The sequence below is a fragment of the Polyodon spathula genome, chromosome 5 (genome assembly GCF_017654505.1).
Source record: "Polyodon spathula isolate WHYD16114869_AA chromosome 5, ASM1765450v1, whole genome shotgun sequence".
Lineage (NCBI taxonomy): Eukaryota > Metazoa > Chordata > Actinopteri > Acipenseriformes > Polyodontidae > Polyodon > Polyodon spathula.
The window spans coordinates 49,560,804-49,573,520 of NC_054538.1; the positions used below are offsets into that span (position 1 = coordinate 49,560,804).

The window sequence follows — 12,717 nt, forward strand, 5'->3', positions numbered from 1 at the left end:
ACATGCACATAGCCAGAGTTGTGCGTTTCTTTATTTTTTGAGCAGGGGTAGAAAAAAAAACACATTTACGTTTCTTTATTGAGAGTGATGTCTATTAAAAAGCTGATATGTGAGTGAGGCATTAATTCGAAGGCGGCGTTAATTTGAAGTAGTACGGTATTTATATCTGTCAAAACTAGCAATTTGCTGTTTCCCATATTCTAAATACCTGAGTGTTCTTGAAAGAATAATGTGACTGTGGGAGGGGGTAAGCTTGGACCATCACTCCATTACACACCATAACATTAACCCTTTGCATTTAATTAAGGTAGAATTTATTTTTAAATGCGCTGTTTAAAATGTTTTTTTTTTCCAGCGTAAAACAGGTTTAAAAGGCATTGAATCACAAAAGGACACTCAGTACTGTATCTCCAGCCAAGCCCCACCCCTTGTTCGCTGTATTTTTCACATACCTCTTTATAGACATGCATACTAATAAATCCTCTCCTGATCAGTCATTTTATAACCAAACTCCTCAATAACGCGATCCAAGTCATTATTTTATTACTATAACATCTCCCAAAAAGCTCTGTAAATGTCTGCGATATTCTTTGAGCGCTGGATGCAGAAGCAGCTATCTCCTTTGTTATGTCTGTGTTATCTCTGTAATGCATGGGGCTAGGAGATAAGCTCTTTTTTTCATTTGGCGCCTATGGGTCTCACTCGGCCATTGAAAGGCTATTTTGAATAGAGGATTTCCAAGGATATTGTCACAAGTGACCCTAAGACCCATCTTCCCTTGCACAAGGTGCGAGTGCCTTTTTTGAGTGAAAGGTGTATGCAGCAGAGATGGATGGCTCTTTGATAGAAACAGTTTAACTTATGTGAAGTCTTCCCACTGATGATGGGAATGAGAATGTAGAGATGGGAGCCCAGCTAATGATTTAAGTCTTTTGCAGGTATCAGGCTTTTAAAGACTGGGTCACCTACAACTGTGGTGGCTTTGACAGACTCACTAAGAGCAGAAACTGACCCAAGACTGTCACAGCTACTGGAAGCAGGCTGATCTTTGGGATACAAATTAAACATTTGTGAAACTGCAACAAATATTGTAATGACTAATGTATTTTAAAGAATATAAAGTCAGAAGAAATATTAACCACATTGTTAACACACTACTCAGAAGAAATGTTATATTGTACTTTGTATTAATATATGAGATTATAGGATTCCATATTCCTGTTTGTTCTCAATTTAACAAGCCTATAGTTTAATGGATTAAAAGTCAAGTTTCTTATTTAGAAAAGATCTGAAAGTAGTCTTTAAGCTAAACACAGGTATTCTAGAATAATTCAAACAGAATAGAAGTGTAAATGTTTTATTATAACAGAGGACAAGTTATGTTTGAATATAAGACAATGAAGAGTAAACTGTATTTAATAACTTTTAGTACTCACTGGATCTACTGAAGGAAAATAACTAATTTAGTGACCTCTACTTTACCTACACATAGCAAGGCTGTGCTGGCATGAAAAAATAAGTTTTGGCAGTTGAAGTGGGACTCAATGTAATCAGCAGTTTTGAATCCAATGCCTTTCTATAATGAGCAATCTTTTAAAAAAAATTAACTAATGAAATACCTTTTGATAACAGAATAAGGGAGTACATAGTGAAATGTCCGTTCTCTTCATTATATTATAGAAATTAATGAAAATTTGGCAGCCAAAGCAAGCATTTCATTTAAATTAGAAGAGTTGCCTACAGTATAAGCTCTATCAGGAAGATAGCGACTTTAACTGGGATGTTTGTGAGCCAAAAATACAAATTACAAAAGAAAAAGCAACTGTTAGAGTTACATTTAAAACTAAAAAAAAAGCGCCGCAAGTCACATGGTTCGGCAACCATATCGAATTTTACGGAGATTGTTAAAACGTCTACGTTGTGAAAGAGCAGCAAGTCTACTCTGGTTCCCTTGCCTTTCAGGTTGAAAGCAGGCTTGCTGCTTTCAAGGAATCCGTGACTCCCAATTCAGCCTTTTTCTTTTATTCTTTCTTCCTCAGCAACCTGCATGCGCTTGCACTGCCGACTGCTGTTTTACTATCTGTGGTACAGGAGTCATCTGTCTGTGCAGTATTAATTTAAAGGAGTGAGTGTTGTCATCTTTTTAGCCTTTCAATCATGTGGGAGCATGTCCTCCACTGGGGCTAAACTCTGCCTTACCCCTGCTCTCGAGCAACTCAGCTGTGTGTTACAACCTGAAATCTTGATACATTTAAATGGGATTATTTTTCCCCTTGATTTATACAACCTACTCAACACTTTGAAGGCAGGAGAATTTTTACTGTGAAACAATAGTTAATGAAAAACAAAAAACTGAAATGTCTTGGTTAGATAAGTAACCACCTTTGGTAGCAATTACAGTGGTGACACTTTTGGGGTAAGTCTCTACCAGGTTTGCACATCTGAATTGTGCAATATCCACCCATTCTTCTTGGCAAAATTGTTCAAGCTCTGCCAAGTTGGATGGGTATCGTTGGTGGACAGCAATCTTCAAATCTTACCACAGATTCTCAATTGGATTCAAATCCGGGCTTTGACTGGGCCACTCTAGGACATTCACTTTCTTGTTTTTAAGCCACTCCAGTGTCACTTTGGCTATGTGCTTGGGGTCATTGTCCTGCTGAAAGGTGAATCTCTGTCCCAGTCTTAGGTCTTTTGCAGACTGAAGCAGGTTTTCCTCAAGGATTTGCCTGTATTTAGCTCCATCCATTTTGCCCTGTACCCTGACAAGCTTCCCAGTCCCCGTCGATGAAATGCATCCCCATAGCATGATGCTGCCACCACCGTGCTTCACAGTAGGGATGGTGTTACCTGGGTGATGTGCTGTGTTGGGTTTGCGCCAGACATAACGCTTTGCATTTAGGCCAGTGTGACAGGGTCTTCCTCGGGTCACACGCGTGGGTAGCCGCTGTTCAAGCATACAGAGAGACTGAGGTTGGTGTTGAAACGCCGGCACAGGCGCGCAGGATTTATTAACAACAAACAGAAAGTGAAAGTAAAATAAAGGCGGTCATATGACGTTACCAGCGATGGTAACGCACAGAGGACAAATACAGAAAACCGTACAAAAAGTGCAAAATAAAACACAATACCCCAAACTATAACTCAAAAGGTGCCGTGAAAACGGCAGGCCTTGCAGCAGCCCCGAGCTACCTCCCGCGGATGTTTTTAAACTGACGGACACTCGGTCGAGACCCGCCCACGTGCTGATTGAGGACCAGCACAGCCAATCACTTGCTGCCCTTCCCCTCAACCAAGCATAGCAAGCAGCTAGTCTCAATCGAGCGCCCGTCTGTAAACAATAATACAATCAAACTAATCAATTCCAAAACAATACACAATAAACCCATTCCCACATATAAACCACACCAACGCTAATTTACCACTGTGCAGGGCAGTCGCACTGCCACAGCCAGATAGTTCAATTTTTGTTTAAATCGGACCACATAATCTTTTGTCACATCTTTTCGGAGTCTCCCACGTGCCTTCTTGCAAATTCCACACAGGATTTTACATGGGTATCGTGCACGGATGCAGCACTAGGCACCAGTTAGAATGTGCACTGCAGGCTGTGTGAAAGCGGAAAAACACTGTCTCATTGAGGTTTGGGATTTGAGAAAAGTTTATTTGATTTTAAAAAACATTGACGTTGTTTACATTTTTGTTTGTTTAATACAATTATGGCTGCTCTGTTACTGTCTGTGTTTACAGCTTTCAGCAAAAGCTAACATTATTTGTTATTGTTTCATATATATATTTTAAAAACCTGGTGAGGATGCGTGACTTATCAGCTACAGATTGTTTTGCTAGCTGACCGTCATGCATCCTTATATAACTCATGCAGAATGTGACCGAGGGATAAAAAGATAATTGTTAGCCAGTTAATCCCTCGGTCACCACTATAAAAACCGGTAGCTTGGGTTGCACAGAGAGGTGTGTCAGAGGTGAGACCATGCCAGATGTTTGCCTCACCTGTCTGGATGAGGAAGGGTGGTGCTTCCTGAGTGGTAAGGTCAGGTGCCTTCCATTCAGCCACAGCCACGTATGGCAGGAGATGGAGAAGCCTGAGCATCCAGCATCAGGGGAAGAGGTTCCGCTGGCTCAGAGGCTGACAAATCCTCTGAGGGAATCTGGGACTGGCTGGTGGAGCCTGGGAGGAATGCCGAAGAGGCCCTCCCTGATGTGATCAACTTCCTGTGGGCCGGAGTTGGAGAGCGATGGGAAGCCTGGGAAAAGCAACACCCCCCAGTGTCCCTCCCAGATATTGCGGACGTGGTAATCCGCTACCTGGCTGCAGATATGGCAGGGCTCCCGCTATCTCCAGCTCCATCTCGAGAAGCCCTGCTGCTGTTGTCTCCAGCATCAGCAGGAGAGAAACCATCACTGTCATCTCCAGTGCCAGAGGGAGAGGAGCCATCGCTGCCATCTCCAGCTCCAGAGGGAGAGGAGCCATCGCTGCCATCTCCAGCAGCAGAAGGAAAGGAGCCATTGCTGTCGTCTCCAGTGCCAGACGGAGAGGGGCCATCGCTGCCATCTCCAGCGCCAGAGGGAAAGAAGCCATCGCTGCCATCTCCAGCGCCAGAGGGAGAGGAGCCAGAAGGAGACTGCTTGTTGCTCCCACCTCCACCACCAGGAGCAGAGCAGCAGGAGCTGCCTCTGCCTCCGCCACCTCCACCACCAGGAGCAGAGCAGCAGGAGCTGCCTCTGCCGCTCCCACCTCCACCAGCAGAGGATGACTACCTGCTGGTTCCTCCTCCACCACCATGGCAGGACTACCTTCACCACCTGGGAGCACTGTCTGCCATTCCCACCTCCACCGCTAGGGGGAAAAGTGGAGCTCCCATTGCCGACTTCTTGGCCAGGGGCACCCTTCCCAGCGTCACCTCCCGAGGGTCCGCTGCTGCCGTCGCCTGGGGTCGTCAGCTCTGCCTCGCCCAGGGATGCCACATGAGGCATTTTTTTTTTTTTTTTTTTTTTTATTCCTATGAGTTGTGAGCATTGTTTAACCCTTTCAGGAACAAGCATTTTTCAGTGGGATGCTCCCCTGGGACCAGGCTCTTTTTGATTGTAGTTGACTCTAGTTCTATAAAAATTCACTAAAAATCTATTGCTACAGTAGCATCTTGCAAATGATGTCCTTTTTATCAGAATACTCTGGGGAACATTATAAAGTACTTTAGAAACCATACAAACTTTATTCTCTGACCCGAGGGACCTTAAAATACTTCCTGAAAGTTCTGTTGAAAAATATTGATATTGATATTGATGGGTAGATCACAAGCCATTGTTTCATCTGACGGATTGTAATGATACAATACATGGTTATTATCAGGGACTTTATAAGCAATAATGGACAGTACTCGAGTTATTTTCCCAAAATAAATATTTATAAATAAAATAATATTCATTATTATTATCAGTAATAAGGAAAAAGTGTACCTGATACATTTAGTTCATGAAATAGTACCTGCTTAAATCCACTAATTTCTTGATATTTATAAATGTTGTACAAACATTAAAACACATGAGACAAAATAAATGTTCTAATATAATTATAAGTCAAATAAATCAGATTAACATTGTTTGCCCTTTTTTTATTCGCTCTAAACAAGTTCCTGTGATGTTTTGTTTCTGCGGGCTGCTCTAAACTGTCTCTGCCCTTCAGACGTGGGCCACACCAAATTGCCCCCCCCCCCCCCCCATAACGTCACACAAAAGAAAAAAAAAAAAAAAAACTATTAGGACGTGAGCTTCAGTCCCTCCCCTATCCATTGATGTGTGTTTCAAGCCTGTACTGCAAAGTACGGTGGCCCTGTAAGTCTAAAAAATGAAGTGCTTTTTTTTTATCGTATTTACATGATCGCAGTCCTAGAAGCCCACTTGAGTCAAAGTGCCACAGTCTTTGTATTTTTTTCATCAGAGACACATCAAATATCACTTTCCAAAGTTTTTGAGTTTGCAGATTCAATAAGCGGTCATTAGCCTTATATTGAAAAATAATATTTTCTTTTTTTGTACACCACAAAAATACCTACAATCACCAAATAAATACAGTAAAACCTCCTATAAAGTCACTCCACATGTCAGCATTCTGTATAACTTGGCATGATTTTTGGGTCCCGACCAAATCCTTACAGAAATGATAACATGTAAAACTGGCACTGGGTCATGTGATTTTTCTTTACTAAGATTACAACTAGCATACATTAAAAAACAAACAGAAAACAAGAAAAAAACACATGGGCTAATACTCGCTTGTCCCGCCTGAGTCATTCTGAATTGTGCCGTGGTTGAACAGAAATAAATGTCTAAATGTCCACACAATGAGTTCTCTTGAAAGAAAATGTGTGCTTATCAAAAAAGCTGAATGTTTAGCAAAACCAATACAAAAAGCCATTTGAAACATGTCTACTGAAAAGCAACACAAAGAAAACCTGAATGCCAGCAAAAAGCAACTGAATCCTGGATGTAGGTACAGTATAAACAAGTAAATGTTTTCTATGCGTAGAAATGGTATAAGCAGACTCATGCTGACTTTATACTGTCTACAGTAATAGTTGTTCTTTTTAACATGTTCAAGTAGTTTTGTCATTTTACCATTTTTAGGTACAGAATTTGATTTTTTACAATAATTCTGTAATCCAGCACACTATCTAATCCGGCACACTTTTCCAATCCCAAAGAACTCCAGACTACAGGTTTTACTGTTCTATGTCTTACATATTTGTTAGTTTCTTTGATTTCTCTCATCGTACTTTACTACATAATCTACACAATCACAAAATTCCCCAAAATAATTAGCAAATAAATTATGATAAATAAATACATCTTGCAGCCTAAGTGGTCTCCACCTGAACTGCGTAAATTAAACCACCACCATCACAAACATCCCATACAATTTGTTAATAAAAAAGAATAAGTTTTGCTCAAGAATTAAGAGGAACCATTAGGACTTTAAAACTTTCAAAAGCCTTGTTAAATAAACATGAAACCACTGTCTGATCACTTTCTGGATGGAAATCAGGACCAGAGATGCATTTGAACAGCACATCCGTTTTTAGCCCCACCCACTTCCAATGACATCATCCAAGTAAATCCAAATACGAGTATTTGTAGGAGTACTGGTTTAGTACGATTATGAGGAATGGGTTTCCTGCACACCCCTAGTCACAATATCGTAGAGAATTAATGTATGTATGCTGCAGTTGGTACAGTGAGCAACATCAGCCAAACTGACATTTAAGTTACCTGCAGCACTAGTATGATTTGATATTCAGTTGATAAAACTTTCATAAAGCAAGCATTGCTAAATTTCACTAGACTGATTGACTGGGATCAAATATCTAATGAATCAAAGCCTGGCAATTCAGTTCCACTCTGCACAGGAGTGAATTGCAGTGAACTAATCAAAGGGGGTAAAACCACTGAGTTTTGTTACAAGAATCAAAAAATGCTGAATTTCTGGGGGGCTGCATTAGCATCACTTGAAAAATAAGGTAAACTTTCAATTCACTGAAAATCAGAGCTGTGAGAAATTACTTGCTGTGCAAACATTTTCTAAGAAGGGATTTTCTTATCCACATCCTTCACGCCAGGAGACTGAACAGAAAAGGCAGAAGTTCAAGTTGAAACCAATTTATCTCATTGATTATTTATTACAGCAAATTAATACTCAACATGTGTTATGTATGCAACAGGCAGTCCGTCGAACACACGGACAACTCTGGGGCGTTATGAAGCATGAGACGAAGTTGAGTGCCTCCAACCCCCGAGAAGTTGGTATATTCAACGTATACGGACGTCTTGAAGTGCCTTATTGCATTTATAATCCAGGCCAAACAGTGGATTTGACGAAAAAAAAAAGCATAAATCATGTTTAGTGAAAAAAATGTGTTGTTTTTTATTAAATATCCTTACGCCAATAAAGTAGTCCCATTTATAACTTTGAACTACACACTAAGTTAAGCTGAGAATTAATTTTATTGGAAAATGAAAATCTAGATTTGATATTGTGGACACTGCCATTGAAAAGATGCACCAGGGGGCGGGGTTGAGACGGCAGCGAGTTTTTTTTTTTCCTTGTCACTGACAGAGGTTGTTCCAGTTCATTTAATTATTCTTTATCCAAATCAGCATGTCTGCTTACTACTTTGGGATTTTTTGCAGGTAACTGGTCACACGTTTCATAGTTACAGCGGTACATCTGTAACTGTGAAAACAAAATGGCTACCGTCCGATACTTTTAAATTCTGTGAGACACTGCAGTCATTTAGAATATGTGACAAGGCTCCAACTGTCCGTATCCATCCAATATAGGGACAGCTGGAACCTTGCTCAACCAATCACATTGCTTGTTTCACTTTCCACTGCCCACCCTGGACTTCTTAAAACTGTAGAGCAGCACATTTGCCATGCGTGTCAGTGTGCTATTTCATAGTGTATTAGAGTTTCTGCTTCTGCAGAAATAAGTAGAATAAAACTAATTAACAAAAACAAGCACTATATTAGTGTAAAGAAAAAGCTAGCATCCTCTTCGGAATATACATGCACACAAACATGTATAAATGAAGACAGGGGTTGAACACCACATTTTGCAAATTGCATTCATGTAAAATATCAAATCTGCATCTCCCTGTTACAAATCAGTTTTAGTGATCATGGGCAAGAGAGCAGCTCTGAAAGGGGACTGATTTTTGACACTCAGTAGGACTACTTCCAGTATTGGGTTGGAGAAGGAGGTAAAGGTCACCGGCCCATTTCAGCCGACTGAAGGTACTTATTTAGCGGAGCAAATGTGAAATCTTCATTGAATTTGACACACCTATGTTCACTTTAAGCATGCTCTAAAGTCTCTGGTAATGATCCACTCATTTCCCCTAATTTATAAGTCTTCTCTCACAGTCAGTTATATAAGGACAATGTCTAATTCATGGTTATTAATCTTGAAAGTCTCACCTCTGTGCCCAAATCCTTCATTCGAGCGAGTGCCAGCTCTCGCAGATTCCCATGTTCTACTCCAGAGCTCACAAGTGGCATTGGGATATCTCTGTTAAAGGGGAGACAGTTTTTTAGTGATGCCTACATCAATCCGGTCAGTGAGAAACACAGGAAGTACCTTGAATAAACAGAACCCTAACATCACATTTCCCTGCTTTTATTGTTTTAATATCAACCCTAAATGATGCATTAACAAAGTTTTGTGCAAATAATTGCCTTCCTTTTTGAGAATATATAATTAGAAAGAAGATACCCTGTATATTGTAATAGAGCACTACAAAAGTAAAAGTGGCTATATTTGTGAACTTTCGTGACACGTTCCACACTCAAACCCTTAAAGAGCAAGTAGTGGGTTCCAGAAAAATATAGCACTACATGTTGCTACAAATGTTTAAATATCGTAACTGTATTTTTTCTTTTCATTGTAGCATCCTGACAACATTTACACTTATAACTTTAAAGTCTGTTTCAAAGCACTAGCGCACTGATAGTGCAAGGATTATTGCCCACATTATCAAATAGGTAACGCAGCAACAACGATCCATGATAACAAGCCAGTAAATGGTTACTTTTCTATTTCAGGGAACCCGGGTTAATGTAATCATTACCTAATAGGTGAGTATATGCAAGCTGTCACAAGGGCAATACTGCAAAATGACTGGAATGCTACTAGGCTAAGCTGAGAGGCTGCCTTGTGCGTTACCATTAGGAATCCCAGTAACAAGTAGCTAGGTCTAAAAATTGAGGCAGAAACTCTATGCTTGTGTTATAAGGGTCTACTCAGAAGCCGCCCTTAACACTAGTTCTAAAACCAGGGTTTTGAGGATTCACAACCCAAGTCTGCAGAACCTAGTAAAGCTATGGTGTGATCTAGGGTGTTACCACAATATCATTATATCTCACCATCAAAACAACATTCATATTTAAGTGTAATCAAATCGTTCACTGAACATATGAACATATATTTTTAAAGTAATCATCAAATTCTAGCTATACATAGGATTGATTCATCCAGCATATTTTTTTCTTTAGGACAATATTCAATCTTGATTTAATTCAATGTTATCACATCAGTGCTGTTCAACAGTCAAAAACAAAATAAATGCATTGTTGTGAAAGTAATACACTTGTTTTAATTGAAAAGTTAAAAAAATAAAAAGTAGAGGTTGTATTAGGTTGTAATAATTTGTAATTTATAAAAACATATATTAACCATATATTCAGTAATAATTAGGATTCTAAATACATTCAACATTTAATATTGCGTTAATATATTTTTTCACGTAATAATTTAATGGTTAGTATTACTAATTTAAGCTGAATTTAAACAAAAATGCACCATGGAATTGTTTAATTACCAGTCCTTAAAAGTGAAGAAAGTTGAAACAGTGTATTAATTAAAAATTACTATACGTAGTTCTACTTGTGGTTAAAAGGTCAAGTTTGCAATCTTCGCCACAGTTAAAGGCTTTTGAAGAAATACAAGATGGCTTTCTTCAGAACTCCATGTCCCATGATGCACCGAAGCCACACAACAAAGGGTTTTCACTTCCTGTGTGCTTCAGTGCGGTTTTCCAGTGACGCAACACCAACACAAACAGGTTTTAAAAAGCACTTTGGTATTAAGCAACTTCAGATTCTTTTTACTTAATATATTTTAAGCACACTTTTAGATTTAGTAAGAACAAAGTTATTTTATTCAACATTTGACTTGAGCTTTTCTTCAAGAAGTCGTTTTCAAATCATATATGTACAGTAATTATAATTCTAATGAATTAATTCAATTTTAATTTATTTTCTGAAGGAAACATTAGTTCATTTTTAGTGATTTAGCCCTTAGCGATCCATTTATTTAGCGCTTGTCATGCGCGTCAGGTCCAATTTATTTTCACACGTGCCGTTTATTTTACACACGCTGTTTAAAAGTATTTTTCCACAGTAAAACAAGTTTAAAAGGCACTGCAGATCAACAGGACACTCGGTAATGCATCTCCAGCCAAGCCCCACCCCTCGTTCGCTGTATTTATCACATACCTCTTCACAGTAATGCATACTGATAAATCCTCTTCCGATCACTCGTTTTATCACCAAACTCTTCAATAATGCAATCCAAATCATTATTTCATTACTAGAACATCTCAAAAAGCTCTGTAGATGTCTGTGATATTCTTTGAGTGCTGGATGCGGAAGCAGCTATCTTCTTTGTTTATGTCCGTGTTAGGGCTGTGGTGCAGGGCCTCTGTGTATTGCTCAGATCTGCCCCCCACCCCCCACTTTTTTTTTTTTTTTTTTTTTGGCTTCTCTCGGCTCCTATCTGTCTCACTCGGCCATTGAAAGGTTTTCTTGGCGTTTTCCAGAGAAAAAACAACTATATACTTGTGCTTGATGTCTTTTTAATAACTGGAAAGGGAAAACTGTAATTGGACTTGGCCCGACATAGGACTGCAAAGGGTTAAAAAACTAAAACAACCTTTTTTTTTTTTTTTTTTACCACTGGAATAAATAAATAAATGGAAAAAAGAAATAATCACCCTGAAAAAAATAGCAATAAGGAGAATCTTCCTCACTATTGGTATAAGAAAACAGAATTAATAAAAAAAAAAAAATTTCAACTTCCAATGACTTAAACTATGCTGACAATCATATATAAACACCCCCCAGCTACAAACTTTAAACTGGTCACTGTTGTTTATAGACAAGAACGCAACTTATGAATATATTGTATTATGTTTTAAGCAACATATTAAGATAATGTTTATTATGGCCATTTTTTATTTATTAGTTTAGTGTTAGTGTTTAGTTAAACGTTTAGTAAAATGTGGACTATTTTATTTTATTTTTTTATCTCGTTAGTACAACCGGCCCCCTTTGCAAATCAAACCTTTTTTTTTTTTTTTTTTGGGGGGGGGGGGGGGGGGGGTTCGCAACAACCTGGCATAATTGTTCCAAATTTTTATAAAATGACATTACACTTACTTCAAAGATGCAACATGTTTCAGTCAAATCAAATGCCCAATAAACTTTATATCCTGCGCAGAGGAAGAACACAGACGTAAAATGTCATTAAGTGGGGTTGGCATTGCAGGGGTGTTTCAGTTCTGTGTGACTGTTTAGTAAGCATTATGAATGCTTATTCACCACTGCTACACCTCGTTATTTTTTAATGCAAGACTGCGAATGCGAGAATATATGTGTAAATTTGTTTTGTTTTAAGTACTCGCCCAGGGGACTACTGAGACAGACATGAATTAGTCTTCATCAGATTTAATTCCCCACAGATGAGCAGGAGTTTCTAACCCTGCTCCAGTACGTTGCATTTAATAAAATGTCTCTGATCTGCCAAGAGGCAATGGACACATTAAAAGACGTCCTGGCTAAACCTGAATTAAAAAATAAATAAATAATGTTTTTGACGTAGAATGTGAACGTGCCATTAAAAAAATAAAAATGCTAACAAATAAGTAATGTGAATCAGGAATGGATAGTAAAGTTATTGATCGTTTTGCCAAACCTAAAACTACTTCTGTAGTGTTAGAGAAATATTTAATAGAATAATTTGATATTCTGGGTCATTTTCTGGTGAGCATAGGAAGGTTGTCATTATGAAGCAGGTACTTCAGTAAAACTTAAGTGCAGAAAAATAAGGAAAAAAAAGTACTTGGAAAATAGGGTTGACTTGGT

General features: G+C 38.8%; 1 protein-coding gene across 1 annotated transcript in view; it reads right to left on the minus strand.

Moving 5' to 3' along the window:
* Positions 1 to 12,717, minus strand: part of elp3 (elongator acetyltransferase complex subunit 3) — a 162,900-nt gene that overhangs the window by 46,667 nt on the left and 103,516 nt on the right. Inside the window, exon 11 of the mRNA XM_041250697.1 lies at positions 8,995 to 9,085. Within this exon, the coding sequence (XP_041106631.1) occupies positions 8,995 to 9,085 (91 nt within the window). The remainder of the gene's footprint in view (positions 1 to 8,994; positions 9,086 to 12,717) is intronic.